Source organism: Neolamprologus brichardi, chromosome 13, assembly GCF_056152115.1.
Source record: "Neolamprologus brichardi isolate AB-2024 chromosome 13, ASM5615211v1, whole genome shotgun sequence".
In the NCBI taxonomy this organism is placed as follows: Eukaryota; Metazoa; Chordata; class Actinopteri; order Cichliformes; family Cichlidae; genus Neolamprologus; species Neolamprologus brichardi.
Genome location: NC_142116.1, coordinates 20290744 through 20310502, shown reverse-complemented (window position 1 = coordinate 20310502; position 19759 = coordinate 20290744). Strand labels below are relative to the sequence as shown.

The 19759-nt window shown below is 40.6% G+C and overlaps 2 protein-coding genes across 4 annotated transcripts; one reads left to right on the top strand and one right to left on the bottom strand.

Annotated features, from left to right (window-relative positions):
* Positions 1 to 8641: 8641 nt before the first annotated feature.
* Positions 8642 to 10218, bottom strand: LOC148099933 (filamin-A-like). The gene is made up of 5 exons (XM_087849724.1): positions 10154 to 10218; positions 9348 to 9491; positions 9142 to 9244; positions 9012 to 9107; positions 8642 to 8811 (listed from the first exon to the last, which is right to left on the bottom strand). Exons 2-5 carry the CDS (start codon positions 9390 to 9392, stop codon positions 8642 to 8644), a joined length of 414 nt encoding a protein of 137 aa, XP_087705850.1. The 5' UTR covers positions 9393 to 9491; positions 10154 to 10218.
* A 3038-nt stretch (positions 10219 to 13256) lies between these two features.
* On the top strand, positions 13257 to 19567 carry nsmce4a (NSE4A component of SMC5/6 complex). Of its 3 annotated transcripts, none has more exons than XM_035912059.2 (11): positions 13257 to 13584; positions 14195 to 14446; positions 14551 to 14631; positions 14718 to 14848; positions 15762 to 15907; positions 17255 to 17354; positions 18605 to 18695; positions 18787 to 18881; positions 18967 to 19015; positions 19113 to 19198; positions 19310 to 19567. In XM_035912059.2, exons 1-11 carry the CDS (start codon positions 13272 to 13274, stop codon positions 19373 to 19375), a joined length of 1410 nt encoding a protein of 469 aa, XP_035767952.2. In that variant the 5' UTR covers positions 13257 to 13271; the 3' UTR covers positions 19376 to 19567. The 3 variants fall into 3 exon arrangements, with proteins under 3 accessions (XP_035767952.2, XP_006800911.1, XP_006800912.1); XM_006800848.2 differs by having other exon boundaries at positions 13492 to 13584; positions 14220 to 14446; XM_006800849.3 differs by lacking the exon at positions 13257 to 13584 and adding an exon at positions 13675 to 14130 and having other exon boundaries at positions 14220 to 14446.
* Positions 19568 to 19759: the final 192 nt, after the last annotated feature.

Here is a 19759-nt window from a genome sequence, read left to right as displayed (position 1 = left end):
CTCTGTATTATTGCACAACCTTTATCTTTGAAAGGAGAAAAACCTCTGGAAAGCAAAGAATCACGGGCCCAGAGTTAATTCATGTACATGGGCGAATCCTATGCAGGAAAGCGCGCCAGGCATTCACTCAGAGTTTATTATATACTGCCCTCTCACGTAACACTCATGGGTGGAGTACAAGTTAGGAAAAAACAACTTCTTATCTGCTGCTTGCATATGAGGCTGCACAGGATGTAAGCTTGCAAGACGAAGAGGAACAAGTTGCTTAACGATCTTGTAGTGGGTTAGAACAATACATGTGGGTGTTTGTCTAAACTTGAGCAGACACTTTGTTTTTGCTGACACGCTATATGCAGGCATTACTGTGCAATTCAAATAAAGCTGAACATAAAGGTAATAAGGTAAAATCTTTTCGCAATCTTACCATATATTTCAAGTTTATTTGTTGTGAATTGGCTTGATTTAAATCAAATTGAACTCATTCAATTAAAACCAAATATAACTTGTAATCCAGTCTATTCAAATGTAAAGTCATCTCACTCAATTTGGACTAGCACTGAAAAATACACTGACATCCTCTGTTTCCCAATTAGCAGATCAGAGGTTGATGTTTTATTCATGACTCAATACTTGAATGGTTTTATCTTGTTTATAAATAAACATTTAAAAAGGACATTGCTTCATTGTCTGATTCATTCTTTGTCTGTGTCAGTCCTTAATACACACACATGTATACAATAATTCTAGTTGCCACAGTCTCCGGAGATCCTATGCTCTGTTTTCTTATACTTTTCTTCACTGTTTACCTCATTTTGCCCAATAAAATGTACATTTTTGTAAACAATGACTTGTTTTGGGCCATTAAAAAAACTGTCTCCATATGAGGACGTACTTGAAGAGAAAAAGTCACCACTTTGCATTTTACAAATCAAGTAAACAAACACGGGGCTGTTTATCATATAACTAACTTTTAGGTCTGTGGGATGGAAGGATGGGAGCTTTAAATGTTGTGCCTCCATAATTATTCTAGAGTCTTTACAATGTTCAGCCCCTGCTGTGATTTGGTGCTACATACATAAACTTGGAATGAATTAATCCACCTGTTCACAGGAGATCACAGGAAGATGACACCAAACATCAGAAGATCTTATTGTGCGCCACAGTAAAAGGGTGGTTTCTTGGGGCTAAAAGCACATAATAAACTACAGCAGAAGCTCAAATAAAGCAGGAAATAAGCAGGCAGCACTTGATCTGCTAATGCACGTTTCCCACTTTTATTGTTGCCTCATTCACTAACAGTTCAATGGTGCAAGATTACCATACACAGAATTAGGATATCTGCATGACACATCTATGCTGTACAGCGAATGGATTATAATTATTACAAATACAGTAAACATATTTACATTTTAGTTCAAGCTCCATACAACATAGATATTTACAAAGTATGAAAATGAAACCAGTCTGACAAATAATAAACAGCGTTAATGACGTGTTTTTTTTTCTTTTCTTTTGGTGAACAAATCTGAAAGGGGGCGTGGTTAATTGATATTAATTGTCTGAGGTGGAAAATATCATGGCTAGTTTTGTTTGAAAGGCATCAACAGAAAAACACACACAGATGTATATGAGGTAGATTTGAGACTTGATCTGTGCATAGGTGCATCTTTGATGTGCAGCTCAGAGATCCACAATCCAGCACGTTTCTGTTTCTCTGACCGTCAGGCTGGCTGACCCGAGGTCACGTCAGAGCTTTATTTTTCATCTATATGTAACAGACAGTTGGTACCTCTCCTACCACGCATTTCATACGACACAGCAGACAGACTGCTGGTTGGTTGACCAGACTTTTTCAATACCTTTCTGCATTAACACATCTCGAGAGGCGTAGGCGCCAAAAAGTGAATCCGAAGCCAAATGTAGCAGCTGCAGCACGGCACACAGAGCAAATATTTTCATGGGGTAGTATCAGAAATAAGACCTTTGAATATGTAGTCCCTTTAACTTCTTTCCTTCTATTAAACCATTCATTCATTCTTTTTCCTTACGTCCTTCTAACCTTTTCACTGTGTTTTCTTTGCGTCTTTACAACAAGAGTGTAAAGTTAATAGCAGTAAATGTCAAGGCTTTCTGATTCTCAGTGAGATAGAGCGAGCTAGAGGAGCAGAGAGGGATGTGTTAAATGAGGGTTAACTACCACACTCATCCCAGAACAGACTAACCCTGTGAGTGAGTCAGTATTTTACTGACTCACTAACTGACACTGGCACTATCGGGGGTTTAGAGGCGGCGTATGTACACAGATTGAGGAGGATCTAAGTATGACGTGGATGACAGAGGAAATCGGGCGTGGCCCTCCTGTCAAAGTTCCATAAAGCCTTTGAATGAAAACAAACGTCGTTGTGACAGTGATGTACACTGTCTTGTTGGTACATATGTATCAATCTAATAAACTTAAACCTACACCATCCTCCCTATTCTGGTATTCTAAACAGTACTTAGCCGAAACCCAAAGACTGCTTGAGTTAACTTCCTGAACGATCTACAACATATGGTGGAAACCTGAAATTAAGACAGAGAAGACTAGAGGTGAGACATGACCATTACTGAATATTAAAAATAATAAATGACAGATTTAGTGATATTTTCATAAACTATTTATTTACCACATCAATAAACAGCATGGCAGGGCAAAATATTTTTTCTAACATGGCAACCTTCGCCACCGTGGCAGCACGGTGGTTAGCACTGTTGCCGCACAGCAAGAAGCTCCTGAGTTCAGTTCCAACATCAGGCCGGGGTCTTTCTGTGTGGAGTTTGCATGTTCTCCCCGTGTTTGCGTGGGTTCCCTCCGGGTACTCCGGCTTCCTCCCACCGTCCAAAGACATGCAGCTTGTGGGGATAGGTTAATTGGATAATCCAAATTGTCACTAGGTGTGAGTGCGAATGGTTGTTTGTTCCTGTGTGTTGGCCCTGCGACAGACTGGCGACCTGTCCAGGGTGTACCCTGCCTCTCGCCCTATGATAGCTGGGATAGGCTCCAGCGCCCCCCGCGACCCTGGAAAGGATAAGCGGAAGTGAATGAATGGATGGCAACCTTTTAAAAGTGAAAGGAGACAGAAAGACAGGTGAGAAAGAATAAAACTTAACTGACTTTTTGATGGCATTTTACACAAAGTACTAGTACAGTATCTAGAAAATGTGGGAAAATACTGGCATCATGTACAGTACTTTCTTCTGAAGAAATTATGTTGGGACCCTGAAAAAAACTTACTATGTACAATAATGGATTTCTATACATTTGACATCAGATGAAAACTTTGGTTGTAAGATTTGGATAATTATTTGTTAAAAGCTAGAAATTTTAAATGAGAATAAGAAAGAAAAGTATTTCTTTGTGCCCCCCTTTCCCTGTTAATGCTCTACCTGGCCTTTTTATGTTTCCCTCTCACCAGATAACCAGCAGCTTTTATGGCTCCAACAAACATCAGCTGATACTAGAAAGTAATATTAAATCAATTCTAACAACAGCTTATCAAGTTTAAAGGCGCTTCTGCTGTTTAACACCACCTCCGCTAGTTTCCTCTTTCTGGCGCAAAGCGGGAGATAAACAAGCAAGAAAGACGGGACTTGCGGCAGAAACGCTGATCAGCTGATCATTGATCAGTTTCATGATTGAAGTAGCAGCAGGAGAGGGAGGGGGGAGAATGAGAGCAGAAGAGGCAGCTGACAGCGTAAAGACACAGAATAACTCCAGCTTTTTGTCTTTTTTTTAATTGTAGCTGAAGTATGGGACAAATCCGTGTATTTTCAGCTCAATACGAAACATGTAATATTAACTCTGAATACCAGAGGATTCCGTTTTTTACAGGATGGTAGGCAACTCTACTAACTAACCATATGAATAAAATAAAGTTCACCAGTAACATATAGCACCCACCCAACTGTATAGAAACTCCATCATGCTAGCTAGTACACAGTACGAGTTATTGTAACTGACTGTAAAAAGTTAGCACAACGAAAATAAACTACACCTAAACTTGGTTTGACCCAGATAGACTGCAGGTCATAACTTCTTACCTGAAGCTCATTTCACCTGACAGTCGGACCCGCGGCCGCCTTGGGTCTCTCCACCTCCGCCTCCCCTTTCCCCCATCCACCTGCTGGCTTCCACCACTTGCTAATTTTACTGAAGCTGTGAAAGCTCCACCACAGCCACTACCAAACAATTGAGTTATTTTTACACGTCTGCCAGCATCTGTCCAATCCGCCACCTTTCACTGTTTACACGGTTAAGAAAAAAAAGACAACAACAACAAAACATCGGCCCATTTAAAACGAAAAATTACCATGGCCCACCCAGCAAATACCCAGTATGCCCGATGGCCAGTCTAGCTATGCCCCACAGACAGACTGAGGCCCCGCAGCTATTTTTCGGTAAGTTAAATGTGTTTGTGGCCACTGTCCTTAGCTAGGTCCTGAAATCTAGGCAGCTAAGATGAGAAGTGGGCTCTTCGGGGAAACTTGTTTTGTAAAGTTGGTTTAGCTAATCCGTAGAGGCGAATGACTTGAGCGTGACTAAAGAAATGATTAGAAAAGCACTGTGTTGCTCTTTTGTCCAGTCATTGATGCTAGCTAAGAGGATGTAATAAATATGTAATAAAGGCAAGATAACAGAGATGAAAAAGGAGTGGTCTTTGAGAAATAAGTGGTGTGCAGGCAAAAAAACCAGGTGTGAGTGTGTAAAATTTGGTGAGTATTTGAGTGCAAAAATGTGTGGTCTCCAACTAATGGAAAAGGCTGGTCACGCGATGTGCACGTAGTGTTCTTTAAATAGAAGAATTTTCCCCATTCTCATAGCCCGTCATGTGGCGACATGTGGCGGGCTAGCAGATTAGTAACATACAGGCCCGGGTTCGAGCCCTCGGTTCACCTGGCTCTGTATGTTCACCTGCTAGGGGGAGGTCCAGGCAGGTGATCTTGGAGTGAAAATTCTGAGGGATGAACCTTGTTCAGCCTGGGCTTCCCCTGACTTTTTTGTTTTCTTTCTTTTTTTTCTTTTACCTGCCACAAACAAACAGACCTCCTTGTTGTCATGGCTACCAAGGACCACTCTTCTTGTGCCAACAAGTCATTGCCTCACAAAACATTATTTCCTATGTTTCCCTGTGGTTCTTTTTTTATCTCTTGTGTTTTAGACAACAAAAATAAAAGAAAAAGATCTACAGATTCAGGCTTTTCTTTACCTGTGGTAGTCGCGTAGAATGACGTCACTGACACTGGTTTAATATGAAAACAAACTTTCTCAAACAAAAAAAAAAGAAAGAAGAAGAAGTGGGTCGGCGTGTCATCTTTACCGAGCACCATACATGTTTTGCCTCACATTAAAATTATTATTTTTCCTTTTCAAAAGTAATTCAGAGAGAAAAAAACAGAGAAGTCAAATATATCAAATTTGCACTTGTTCTACAGCCCGGCAGGTGGCGCAGAGCACTTGCCGGCCCCTGGCAGGTTGAAGCACAGACAGGCGCCAGTTCGATTCTCTCTCAATCACTCACTCACTCCAAATCCTCTCTGTAGCTTCGGTCTGCTAGGGGGATTCCTGGTCTGCGCAGGGAATGCCGATGTATTTTTCTTTTTTGTGGTGTTGGGGCCTTTATTTATAAAGCTGGGACTATCTCCGTTGTCATGGCTACCAAGAACAACGCCAGCTTGGGGGAGAGCGATAAGCACACACTCATTCATCCTTTCTCCACTTTCTTTTTGCGTTGTTGGGAGCTTTTAAGGACCAGCCTTGAATTTTACACATTTGATACGTGAAGACTGGATGTTTAGTGACGAGAGCTGGGATAATCTGGACAGAATCTGCAGGCTGCATCTCCAAATCATAAATGGCTTTAGATCTGATGCTAGCAGACAGGCATGCATGTCTCAGGGTGATTACACATTAACACATTGTGATTAATCACACACATTTGTATACATTTTATTCACAAGATAAAAAAAAAAAACCACTATACAAAATGTGTTTTTGTGACAGGCTGCTAGTAACAAAGTGCTTAAAGATTTAAAAGTGGTTCTTTCCCAAGTTTTCTGTTATGTGCACACACATTCCTCGACTTAGGTGCTTTTTAGTTCTCCAATAATGGTCAGTGCAAAGTGTTTACACAAACAAAAAACAAAGAAACAAAAACATTACTCAGAAAATGGTCAGGTACAAGAACTGGACTAAAAAGGAGTGGAAAAACCAGATAATGTCCAAAGAAATACTTCAGCGTGTGGCTCACGACTTTTGCACAGTACTGTAAATGTTATTAATAATGAAAGATGTCAAAATGTAGCTTTGTCATTTTTAAAAAATTCCCGTACACATTATTCTTTTCTTCTTGTGAAGGTGCCTCCTCCTTCTGACCTTAGGGTAACTAATTTCTCAGACAGTCAATGCTAATGTGCTAAGTCACATTAGCAGCAGTGTTCAGCCTAAAAAATACACAAGTTAAAAGTCATGCATTTGAGTCATGCATCCATATTATTTGTTTATTTATGAAATTATTTTTGAGACACTGTTAGTTGTTAGAAGCCAGTGTTTTAACGATAGGACATATATGACAGTAATGAGACAACCTAAGATATCCAAGATTACCACAAAAACACAAATAGAATCACAGAAAGCTTGTTTGTCTCCCGTTAGTCTTTAGGCCCAGTTAGCTTTTACTTTTCTGTGGTCAGTAGCCCTTCATGTCATATTCTGTCTCTATGTACAATATAGCATTACTAATACAATAACCTGTACGTAAATGAACTTCATTGTGTAATTGATGGCAGTTGTCAAAGTACTAGTCACTTAAAGGTTAAATTTCACATCTAAATTCTCATCTTTGAATAACTAGAACTCTGAGCTATGAAATAAATGTAGTGAGGTTAAAGTATCAAATCAAAGTATCAAATTCTCTGTTATACTTTACATTTATTTTCTATAAAAACACTTTGCTCTGCTGCCAAAATAATTTCCTCCTTTAAAGGAACAAAGTGAGGGTTAAGTGTCATTAGCTGTGGTACTTTATCTCTTCTATGATGTTGCTGCAGTGTCTGGTGGAGGCCCAACCAGCCTCACGGTTTCTGATGAGACTGCCGTCAGCATGGTGATCAGCTGGGTACCTCCCAATGCTCATGTCCTCCAGTATCACATGTCCTACATGGCTTTAACTGGAGCTGATAGCCAGGATCACACTGTGAGTGGGTCGTAGTCATTCCATCTTCACCTCTTCTGGCCTTCAGCCGGCTGTCATGTGTCAGAATTCCAGAAATTCCATAAGTCCCAAAACTTTAAATGAGTTCTGACTGTGTTGGGATGATAGTGTTGTTTGTTGTCTGCAGGTGCTGGTCCCTGGTGGAGAGAAGCAGGTGATGCTGGAGTCATTGCAGCCAGATACACGTTACAACATGTTAGTCACCGCTGAGTACCACAACAGAGAAGGAGGCAGCGATTCAGCTCAGGGCAAAACTGGTGAGTCAAAGAAGGAAAGATGCCAAGACAGCTCAAGTGCAACTTCCAGTTAAGACCAACAGGCTTACATGCAAAAAGTGCAAATGTCCCATTACTTTACCCTTACAGGAGGACATGCATACTTGAAGGTTTCCACATATAGAAACATCAAGGTTTTTGGGCAGTATTGTTTCTACAGCACTACACGTACAGTCATTTTGGTCCAGAGACACAGATTCCTTTCTCTGCATAATGATGGGCTCTCTGAACAATGAGACAGCAGCCAGTACCGGTACAATGACAGTACTGCTCTTGATACTTGGTTGGAAGTTCAAAAATTACTGGGTGCACTGTGTCTGCGTTTATTGTCCATGCTAGTGTGCAGATGACATTCTTTGGCTTTGTGTTTTTTGTTTGTTTTCTGGCTTTTTTCTGTCTCTCTAGACACTTTGTGGGTAAGCAGTGCGAGTGTGGTCAGGTCAGACCACTCCAGTATCTGTGTGTCATGGAGACCAGTATCTGCCGTTGATGGATATCCTATTGTAATCCAGGATGTAAAAGGTATTCTGTAATCACGTCTACAGTGATGTGAAAAGGTGTTTGCCCCCTTCCTGATTTCCTAGTGGTTTGCATATTTATCACACTTACATGTTTCAGATCATCAAACTCATTTTAATATTAGACACAGATAAGACAAGTTAATACAAAATGCAGTTTTTAAATGATGATTTCATAGATTAGGGAGAAAGATGATCCAAACCTCCCTGGTCCTGTGTAAAAACAAATTGCCCCTCTTGTTAAATCACGAGTTAACTGTGATTAACCAATTTTGGAAACCTCAGTTCAGTGTTACTAAACACACTCAGGCCTGATTAATTGCAGACTTGTGAATCAAGAAATCAGTTAAATAGAAGCTGTCTGACAAAGTGAAACAGGCTAAAAGACCTCAAAAAGCAACACATCGTGTCACCAGCCATCCTCCTGGTCCTCAGTGTTAATGCCCACTTAACTGGGTCCTTCAGTGGAAAGGCTCAAGCAGATGAAGCCTAATATAACAAGATGAGACTGACAAATATTCTATTTGAATGTTTAAAAAGAAAAATATCACAGTATCTAAGCTTTCACTGAGCATATACCTGCATCAATGATGAACTCTCAAGGCTGAAAAGTCCTGGCCTCGGTCAGCCACGGTCCACTCACACGGCTCACATCACCAATCCCTGACTGCTTGATCATAACAGCAATTGGGCTGCTGGGAACATGACGGCCGTTCTTCTTGATGTTAAGAAGGTTCTCACCAATCTCTCTGGGAACAAACAAGATTCCTAAGACAGACAAAACAGATGTTAACAACGCTTATTCTTGTGTGTGCATGCAGCCCGTTTCAGTTGCTCCTGCTTCTTTCTCCACGCTTGAACTTTTATTACTTTCCCCCTCTGTCTTTTACTTAGGGGTTAATAAAGTATTTGGATTCTGATGAGTCTCACTGTTTAGCAAGCTTCTCACTTATCAGACGGACGCTCACCAATGTGAGCGTTACGCAGCATCTTCAGCAGGCAGGGCTCCTCTGGGCCTGAGGGTGTTGTAAGAGGGGCTGTCAGCTGGCTGAGGTCAAGCTCTCCTATGTCCAGTGGAAGATCTGCAGCAGAGCCCACCTTCAGTGAAGTATGTTGGCTGGAAGGCTTTGAGGCCCGTCTTTGCCACTGCAGGGTCAGAGACCTTCACCTTGTTTGGATGACAGCCTGCTCCGATATTCATCTGTGGGCACAAACACCAAAACTCAAGAGACTTTTCAGTGAGAAGAAAAGGCAAACCTTGCATGCCAGAGTGAAAGTGAGAGAGTGTGTGAGTGCATACTCACCCTGAATGGACTCTCAGGGATGTTAACGTCTCCCCTGGAGACCATCACAATGTGCTTCACAGGCTTACGTGGGGTGTGGGTGCAGGTGTATGTGCTGTTGCTATTATCCTTAACCTGGACATCCACAGAATTGACTTCACCATCCTGTGCAGAAGACGAGGGATTATAGTTCAATCAGATTTAACACAGCGTATTTTTCGGACCATAAGGCGCACTGTTGATGAACAGGTCTGGTTTCATACACCAGGCGCACTGGACTATAAAACGCATTAAGCGAAAGAAAACAGCCAGATAAGATAAGTCAAACTTTACTCAACTCTTTCTTCTTGCTTCCTCCACTTCCGTACCATTGATTCATTGATGTTGAAATCTCTCGCAGCTGCTCTATTCTCATGTTCTACTGCGTGACCGACAGCCTTGACTTTGAAATCCGCTTCGTCAGCATGTCTCTTAACAGGTGGCATTTTGGGGTCATTATCCAGACACAATACAGTAATATTATGTTGAAGCACAGTACGTATCCGCGAGGCTCCTGACTACGTAGCCGTAATGCTCCGACAATCCATCAAGCGGTGCGACTTGGTGGCTTACCAAAGTCGTACTAAAACATTTTTTGACAGATTTTTGAGCGCCGTGTATTACATAAAATCGGTTCATGGTCAGTAAGCACAACCAGAATTCATACATAAGGCGCACTGTCGATTTTTGAGATAATTAAAGGATTTTAAGTGCGACTCATAATCCGAAAAATACGGTACATACAATATATTTAACATATTTGTGATCATATACAAAGCCAGATATACCTGGGCTATAATTTTCAGAGGAGCTTTTCCTCCTTGCTTGGCATCAACTGTGAATTCAGTGGGTTTTCCAACGGCCAGACCACTGCTCTGAAGGCCTGGACCGTACGCCTTAACCTAGAGAAAACTATTTTAAACAAACAATTAACAAAGGAACAAGTCAAAGATCTACTATAGCCAAAAGATCATTTACAGACTATAGCGCTGTGAAAAAATATTTGCCTCCTTTCTGATTTCGTATCTTATTCCATATTTGTCACACTTACACGTTTCAGATCAATCCATTTTTAATATTAGACAAGAATGTCTAATATTAAACGGCAGTTTTCAAGTGGAAAAAGCTATCCAAACATACTTGGTCCTATATGAAAAAGTAATTGCACCGAAAACCCGATACCTTGTGTGTCACCTCTGACACCAAGAACTGCAGCAAGCGTTTGGTGCTAGGGGTCACATTTTGAGTTTGTGAAGATATTTAAGGTAGACACGCGTAATTAGCGGCAGGTGTGTTGTTGATCGGGAGGAAGCAAACAGTTTGTGACCGCTGTGCTGCTATGTTCAATCCTGGAAATAAAGAATCTGAAGGACAAGATGAGTAAGGCTGGAGTTATTGGACTGTATCAAGTTTAATAAGTTCATGCATACCAGTGACATCGCGTCACCCCCGCCAACGAACACCCCAGTGGCTTCAAGCCTAGGCTTAGCCTCTACAGGAGAGCTTTCAGCCATGAAAAGTGTGTCCATCACAAGCCCACCACCATGATCTTGAGGCAACAATCGTGAAAACTGATCTTAACTGAGAGTGTTGGATGTCCTCATTGTTGCAGAGCACATGGACAGCATACTCACCTGGTTCTGTGGGCCAGCAGCACATGTCACACCATCCATCACCCTTGTCATCACATTCAATCTTGGTCTGAGAGAAACCTGAAGAGAAATAGAGCAACTTCAGAGAAGAAACTGAAGCTAATCAGCACATGCTTTCAGGACCCCCCTTGTACCAACAATGTCTCCAACAGCCTCCACCACAAAGTCAGCAGATTTACCAACAACGCCTCCGTCCAGTCCAGGACCCCAGGCCCTCACCTTCTGCTGGCCAGCCTCAGTGCCAATCTTAACCTCCATGGGACTAAACAGAGCATAGAATGATCAGCCACAATGGCAAGTTGGAGTATTCCAGTTATTGTACTGTTTGCATGCCCATGTGTAGCTGCGTGGAATATGTTCCAGGTGTGGTGGGGTAATACTCAAATCCATACACACCATTGCCAACTTTTACCGTTTACACAGACCCTCAAGACCCTCTGTGAACACAGCAAAATGCCTTTGCATTATTTCTTTTAATCAAATCTTATCTGATCATTTTAGGAAGAAAGAAAACACAAGCGTCCCCGGTCTGTTTATAGTAAAACCAGAAATGATAAATTAATAATTCACTTTAATCATGCATTAACAATTTGTCGGCTGCTTAGAACAACATTAAAAAAAACATAGAGTATAAATCCCTTTGAGGCAATAATAATTTTAGGTTACTTTACAAAAGTAAAAAGAAAAAAAAAGGTAAATTTTAAAATCCTTTGTTTATGGACATAATTCGGGGATATTGCATTTCCTCATTTCGAGCTGATTGGAGACCAGAACAGCCAATCAGATTTTTTTTTCATCCAAGTCTGTGATTGGCTGGTTTTGTGGCACAAATATAACGGTGTACAGAAAGGGTTGAGCGCCAGGCATTTAATCCTAATGGGCAGCTTATGTCCTATTCAGAATTCTTAAACACCTATAAATTTCCAGCCACACCCAAATAATATGCCATATTATTTGATGCAATACCTACGGGTATTATAATGCTTTTTAAAGGTATTCAACCTTCCATATCACCTGTTTCTTTCCCAAACCCTTTAGATTCATACATAGGAAGAATCTGTCTAACAAACCATAGTAAAAGTAATAAGAATATTCGTGCTTTGTTCCAGACAGAATCTCTAACTATTCCACATGTGGTATCTTAGAATTTCTTTGTAAGTGACATTAACTGGAAAAGAGTATGGACAATTCCTAACAAGTATCTGGTAACGAATAAAGTGAAGGAAGTCTCATTTAAAATACTGCATAAATTTTATCCTGCTAATCATTATATGACAAAGTTCAAAAGGGACATAAATGTGAACTGTGGATTTTGTGGAAGCCATCCTGAGACTGTGCAACACCTCTTCTGGATCTGTTCATACGCTAGAACATTTTGGAAAGACTTCAGTAGATTCATTGCTGGACATCTCTATAAAGACTTTACTGTGAAATGGGGAAATGTTGTATTTTGTTTCTTTCGAAGGCAAAAAAAAGAAGATGTTTACTTTATAATAAACTTGTTAGTTATATTAGCTAAATTTTATTTTCACAAATGCAAATATAGTAACAAAAAGCCTAATTTTAAACATTACTATAATGATGTTTTATGTTACATAAAATTGATTAGTGGATCACTTAACAAAAAGGCTATGAAAGCTATTACTATTTGTAGTAATTACAAATTATCTGAATGTTTGTAATTCTTTGTATTACACCCCCTGGTATATGTTAATTTTGTTCTGGTTGTATACATGTTCTGTATACTGTTTCGTAATAAAGTTTAATATTAAAAAAAAAAAAGAGCGCGCACAGGCAGAAATGTTGAGAGCGCAAGCAACACAATGCGAGCAAGCGCAAGTGCAAAAACTGAGCGACAGGGGCTGCTATTGTGTGTGTGTATGGATAATAGCAAACACTGAAATACATTTTTTGCACACAGCAAGGAATTTTGTTCACTCAAATTTAGCTTTTCTTCGCTCAAAATAATTTTTTTACGTGCGCTCAGAATAGTGGCACAAAAATAACGCCATAGAAAGGAGGGGGCAGTGTTTGTACAAAATTCAAAGGAGGGTAGGAGAAATAAGGAGGTGGTCATATCGAGAATAGGATTTGGACATGCTGGTGTGAACACTACACTTTTCATGATAAGGAAAGATAAAACAGGGAAATGTGACAACTGTGGAGAAGACGAAACGATAGAACATGTCATCTTACACTGTCAGAAGTGCAGGTGGAGAGAAGATAACTGACCCAAAACCTCAGTAAGATAAAAATGAAACTAGATCTTATTTATTTACTGCAAAAGGACTCTAGAAGTAAAGGTTATCAGGCCTTATTCCAGTTTTTAAAAGAGGGTAAATTGTTTGGGAGGATTTTAGTTGTTGTTGGTGTTTTGGGTTTTTTTTTTTTTGGGGGGGGGGGGGGGGGGGGGGGCGACGTTCACACTCCATACCAGTTGGTGGCGGTAATGCACCATTCAGTTGTTTACCAACCGTCAATAAAATATAGAAGAAGAAGAAATCTAGACGTTCATGACGATTTCGCTGACACCCAATTGGCGCGCCTTGTGTCTGTTTGCCTCACAGGTACGTTGAAGCAATTATAATAAAAAACACGGGTGGATTCCTGACACTCACAACGGGCTGTGTATTTGCTTTTAACCAAGACGTTATTTGGCCGTGACAGTCAAACGTCCAACAGTTGAGCTAAGCTAAGCGGCTATTGCTTTTGCTAGCTAACGTCGTCTAACGTTGAACACCAAAGATGTACACGAGTAACGCGAGATATTTAACTCTGCAGGACTTCCGCGTTCGCGTATACAGGCTTGAGAGGGTTCTGTTTTGTTAACTGACCTGTTAAAGCTAACATGACATAGTAGTCTTTTTCAAAAAGCAACTGTATGGTAAGATTTGCTAATCTGCATTTTATATTATATTTGGGCTGGGTTTACCACGTGTAAGCACTAGCGTATGCGGATTTTTATCTTGATTTTTTTTGTGTCTTTGGCTAAACTTTGAGAAAACCGGTGTAGCTACGTTAGGTATATGTACCAATAAAACATCGAGCATCTTGACAACCGAAGCCGTAAACAGACCGTTTCTGTACCCTGTCTCCAAGACTTGTTTTAGAAGGTAATAATTAGTCCTGTTCATCGATAGAAACGCGCTTTGTTTATGTTTATTTGATTTCCGTCAGCCTGCTTCCCTTTCACAAAACACAGCCGATCTAGTGCGAGAGTGAAGATGAAGAGATCCAAAGGCGGTGGTGACGAGGAAGCTCCCCGGCATAATGGCTCAGCGGGCCGAAGGAAAGCAGACCAGCAGCAAAGTGACGGGGACGAGGGTGGCAGTGACATCGGCCCAGCCGACCTGCAAGACGACGACAATGACCAGGGCCTGAGGAGAGAAATAAGGAGCAAATACAGAGACCTCATCAGCTCAGTGCAACGTGAGTGACTACAGGCCAGCAGGTTTGGGGATGGCCAAAGTTGTTGATTTGTATGTATTACAAACAAATCCTTGATGTGCTTTTCTTCTTGTTTTGTTGTTCAGAGAACAGGGAAGATATGCTGAGCCCTTCAAACAACAAACTAACAGAGGTTTTAGAGGAAGCAAACAAACTTTTTAAAGATGGTAGGTCTGATACATGTAAATGAATAACACAAGCCAGCAGATCAATCCTTTAGACTTTACAGTTTTTTGGGGGGGTTTTGTGGCAGTTCGACAGGCGAGAGAAGCAGCCTTGGATGCACAGCTCCTTGTTGTGGCTACAGACCTGGGGAAGGAGAAAGCCAGCCAGCTGTTCTCCGAGGGAACCGCTTTCGATCCCACTGCTTTTGCTGAGCATCTCGTGAGTATGATTATTGTATCACGTCTGTCTTTCAGTCACCTTGCACGAGTGGTCCATACAGACCTTGCAGTTTTGTACAGTTGCAGTATTTCTGTCTGGATTTGCAACTTGAGCTGCACATGCTTTTCTTTTACCTTAAGTTATGTATAGTTTAAAAAAAAAAAGGCAAGGAGGGCAAAACAAAGCTGACAGGAGTTTGTTTAGTGGACTCATTTGATGGCCAGACACAAACCCCAGTAATCATGAATTGTTAAATATCTGTCTGTAGGGCTGTGTGATGTGATTGAAATATATCGGATGATGAAATTAAAACATCTATTGTTTCATATTGTACGCTATCATTTGTTTCGTGGTATCACAAAATACACTGTTTATGGCAATATTTTCTTAATTGTTTGGATGGTCATCGTGTGGATGCAGGCACAGAGAATACCAGCAGAAAGAGTATGGAGAGAGTTTACGGATGAGAAGCAAAAAAATAAACCTTAGACTCAAACATTAGAACAGGCTTTTACCCGCCTCACAGCTTGTAAGAAATACAAAGGAAATGGTGGCCGTTACAACTTGTATCTAAAAATATATAGTTTAATGCACTGCCCAAACACTTGACTCCAGCTGAAAACACTTCACACAAGTCGAGTTGCCCGAGATTCACAGAATTTACAGAAAATGGTGGATGAGAAATGGATTAGAAATGTCTTATATTGGGATATGAGTCATATGGCACAGCCCTATGTTTCTTTATGATAACGCGGTAGCTATAGCAGCTTTGTACTAGTTTTTTTCCTGCTCATTTAAGTGAGTTATACAGACACAAATGCTAATAAATGTAGGAAAATGTGGGATTTTAACACAACTTCCAAAGCATCACATACTGCAGTGGTCATGTGGTGATGTCTATGTTTCTCTACAGTTGTCTTTCATGGGTCTGAACCGACTAGAAGATGATGAAGACGAGCAGCAGAACACCACTAATGGCTACCTGCCACAGGACGCCTGGCACCGATTGGCCAGGAGAGCAGAGTGCTGCTTTAGGACAGCACCCTCTTTCCACTACATGTGAGTGATTTAGCAAGTCTGTTTACTAGCTGGGACTGCAGTGCCAGGGTCTTTGCCTGCCAACTAAAAATAGACTGATGTTCTGTGAAGAAGCAAATTAATAACACAGCAATTTTCTTGGGACAAGCGCACGTGGTCTTCTGCCAGTCCATAAAAGTAGAATCAGTGGTTCCAGATTTGCTGCCAGCAATCAAAGCATCCTTGAACAGCTCTTTGTCGTTTCCTAAAAACCTTCCTTTCTCTTAATTCTTTTTCTCTTCCACCGTTTGCTCCTCCTGTCTCATGGAGTGCAAATAACAAGTGCTTGAGTGATGCCAGGTTGTGTCATTTGCTGTCATAGCCTGGTTATACTCAACTTTGTACTTTTGTCTCAAATGGCAAAAGAAGTTTGTTGTTTCTACCTTAAACAGGAGGAGATTTCTTGCATATTTTACAAAGTATTTTATGGTGTTGGAATTTCTTGGCTGTTGTTTACGCAGTCTGGGATTGTGTCATTGTTGTGCCTGCTGGGGAATGTAAACACATGACACTGTCGTACCACTCATATCAGGTTGCGACACTTTTATATCGCATAAAAATTTATGCTGGTATATTATGGATGGTATGATGTGGCACCGAAATTTTACTGCAGCAGGGTAATGCTTACTCAGTCATACTCAGGCTTTTGCAGTCATGTGATGCTGTTTTGTCTGCTATTTTGAGAATTTGATGCTGTATGGTGACGTGAATAAGGTCCCAGTCACACAGTCAGCAACCCCCTGGCAACCAGCAGTCGTGACGGAGAGAGATGTGTATTTCCTGACCAGCTGGTGAATGGTTGCTGCCCGTCACATGGTGAAATTGGACACAAAGAGGTCAGCTGTTCTGCACAAATATCCTTCTTTTAATTGTTTTTCACTGGCAGATTGCTCCAGCTGCCTGTAGATTGCATGCAGGATAGCTTTTCTGTAGACACTTGCCAGCAACTCTCCGAGTGGTCATTTTTTTACTACCACGATGGAGTTAGTTGGTGAGTGTTTGCAGACAAGTTGGTGTCTTCCATGGAAACTACAAAGCAATCTGCAGGACTAAAATGATCACAAGGAGGCTTTTGGTGTGGCACCCTCTTTATGGCTGATTCAACCTACCACTCACCAATCAGTCAGGTGTCAATATGGTGGACAACTCTCAACAATGTGAGCATAATGTCATCAACGCAACCTCACCTGTGGATTTTACATATGAGAAGTTCTAAACAGAAGGCGCATTGTCAAATTATGGCGTAAGATGGAATAACACAGTGGTTTTATGTGGATACGTTTTCTGATTTTTGTTTTTTTTGTTTCTCATCCCTCTGGTTCTTTGCAGGATGGGCTCGTTCTATGCAGAACCACCTCCCCCGAAACAAAGGATAGAACGGCAAAGAAAAGCACCCAGCAAAGAAGCCAAAAGGATAATGCCTACTCAGGTAACTGAAATGACACTTCCATGGCTGTAGTTTACATGTAGTTTAAGATAAATGTAGTAGCCACCCGTCCCTGTTTCCATTTTCCACACATACACAAAGTTTCACCACATTATCCACCACATTGTTGGTATTTGGACCAAATGATCCCTGTGAATCTTCTTCTGTTGATTTGGAACCCCTGGAAGTTTATTTTAAAGCTATTATTAGTGATCTTGATTTGAAGTTGGACAGTGATGTTAAATTAGATGGTCAAATCAGAGCGGTGGTTAAGTCTAGTTTTCATCATTTAAGGCGATTGGCAACAGTCAATTTTTTTTTCTTTCTAGGCAGCACTTTGAAACAGTGATCCATGCTTTTATTTCATCCCATCTGGATTACTGCAACTCTCTTTATGTGGGAGTCAGTGAGTCGCTACTCTTGCGCCTGCGGCTGGTTCAAAATGCGGCTGCACGAATGTTAACAGGAACTTGTAAAACAGAGCATATAACCCCTCTTCTGGCCTTACTCACTGGCTGGCCGTATATTTTAAAGTTCAACTTAAAATTCTTATGTTCATTTAAAAATCTTTTCACAATCTCTCCCCACCGTACCTTTCTGAGCTTCTTCACCCCTACACACCCTGTCCGTCTCTCAAGTCAGCTGACCAGCTGCTCCTGGAAGTACTGAGATCCAGAAGGAATGTTAGGGGGACAGGGCCTTTTCTGTCGCTGCTTTAAATTATGGAATAACTTTCCCTTACATGTTAAAGAGGCCCCTTCACTGTCCACTTTTAAAATACGTCTTTAAACGTTTTTGTTTTGGCTCTCAGCTCCAGCAAGAGAGTTTTTCTTTTAGTTATCTGACCTTTTTGATTGGTTTTTATTTCTATCTTATGTATTTTCATTATCTGACTCTACTCTGCAACAGTCCATGCCAGCTATGGTCGTTTTAAATTCCTTTATAAATAAAGATGGATGGATGTTTGCATATAACACACCGAGCATTTTAAGGAGTGAGAATAAACCTGAATAACCCATCTCCTTGTCCTGTGTAGTATGTATGAGAGCATGCATTGAATAAGTATTATTTTCCGGAGGTCATCTGTTTAAAATAAATGGCATGATTCTGTAATCTTCATCTTTCAGAGCATATCTTGACTTTTTATTATCTAATTGTATTTCTTACAAATGAAATCAACAGATTTTTAAATTTATTTTTTTAATTTTGAGGACCTATCCCACTTATTCGGTGTGTCATTAAATGTCTTTTAGCTGAAGAAAATGGAAGAGTCGCAACAAGAAGCGACAGAAAAAGAAGTGGAAAGGATTCTGGGGTACCTGAAGGGTTATTACCAAGATGATCGTGAGTTTGAAGTCGACCTCAGAGACATCGCATGGCTGTGTAAACTATTAGTTGCTCACATGTACTTTTTTCCCCTCTCCTTCTATCACAGCAACCTCATCAATATCATATTACGAGTTCGTCATTGACCCCAGCTCCTTTTCCCGGACAGTGGAGAACATCTTCCACACTTCTTTTCTGATCAGAGTAAGGCATTTACTAAAGATTTAAAGTGAACTCCAGTGCCTCCTGGTGACCATAAGCAGGCATGACAGTTTCATTTGTGTTTCAGGATGGACTGGCAAGAATGTATCTTGATGAGGAGAAATTGCCATGTATAGGTGGGATGATGTGACACTTGTACTGTTCTGACTGGGGGATAGCATAGAAAATGCCTTGAGGTAAATAATGAAATAAAACAATGTTTTCATGTTTCAGCTCCTGTAGAGGAGGGGGAGGTGGAAGCCGGAGGTTCCACCAGCCGTAAACAGTGTATCCTCTCTATCAGCCCAAAGATATGGAAGGTTAGCAGGTTTTGGCCTGAAGTGCACATTAATAAAAAGCACGGTAGCTACAATCATGATTTTGTTTTGTGCCTGTGATATTAATTGTAAAGTTTGCTTTGTCCTTCTCAGGAGCTCATAGATGCCTTCGACATCAGAGATTCAATTATTCGGCCTCCAAACACACAGAATGACTGAGACTACACCATCTTCCCCACTGAAAAACCTAAACATTGTTCTTAAACGTTTTACTTAATAAAATTCAAGTGACGTGTTATAGTTTTATCACTTGAGGTCAATGTATAATAATCGTTCTATTGCACATTTGTTTATTTTTTACTGCTTTTTAAGTTTGAATAATAAAAAAGAAATAAATAAAAGTTTTTAAAATTATTTTATTGCAACTCTTGAATATATGAATATGATACACAAAAGCCTTAACGTAATATGCTTCTGATAATCTGAGCTTTGACGTAACACATTGGTAGAAAAAGGTTCAGCTATTTAAGCTGCAGTTTGCAGGAGAAGGCTTCTCTCTGAAAAGATCTTGGCAGCACAGCTTACATTTACAAAGTTGCTTCT

Coding starts and splice junctions, on each gene's coding strand:
- LOC148099933 (XM_087849724.1), bottom strand. CDS start 9,392: ATGGTCTCCAGGGGAGACGTTAACATCCCTGAGAGTCCATTCAGG. Junction 9,245..9,347: donor TCCCTGAGAGTCCATTCAGG/GTGAGTATGCAC, acceptor TTGTGCCCACAG/ATGAATATCGGAGCAGGCTG. Junction 9,108..9,141: donor GCCAACATACTTCACTGAAG/GTGGGCTCTGCT, acceptor CACTGGACATAG/GAGAGCTTGACCTCAGCCAG.
- nsmce4a (XM_035912059.2), top strand. CDS start 13,272: ATGAAACTAGATCTTATTTATTTACTGCAAAAGGACTCTAGAAGTAAA. Junction 14,447..14,550: donor CCTCATCAGCTCAGTGCAAC/GTGAGTGACTAC, acceptor TTTGTTGTTCAG/AGAACAGGGAAGATATGCTG. Junction 19,199..19,309: donor TCAGCCCAAAGATATGGAAG/GTTAGCAGGTTT, acceptor TGTCCTTCTCAG/GAGCTCATAGATGCCTTCGA.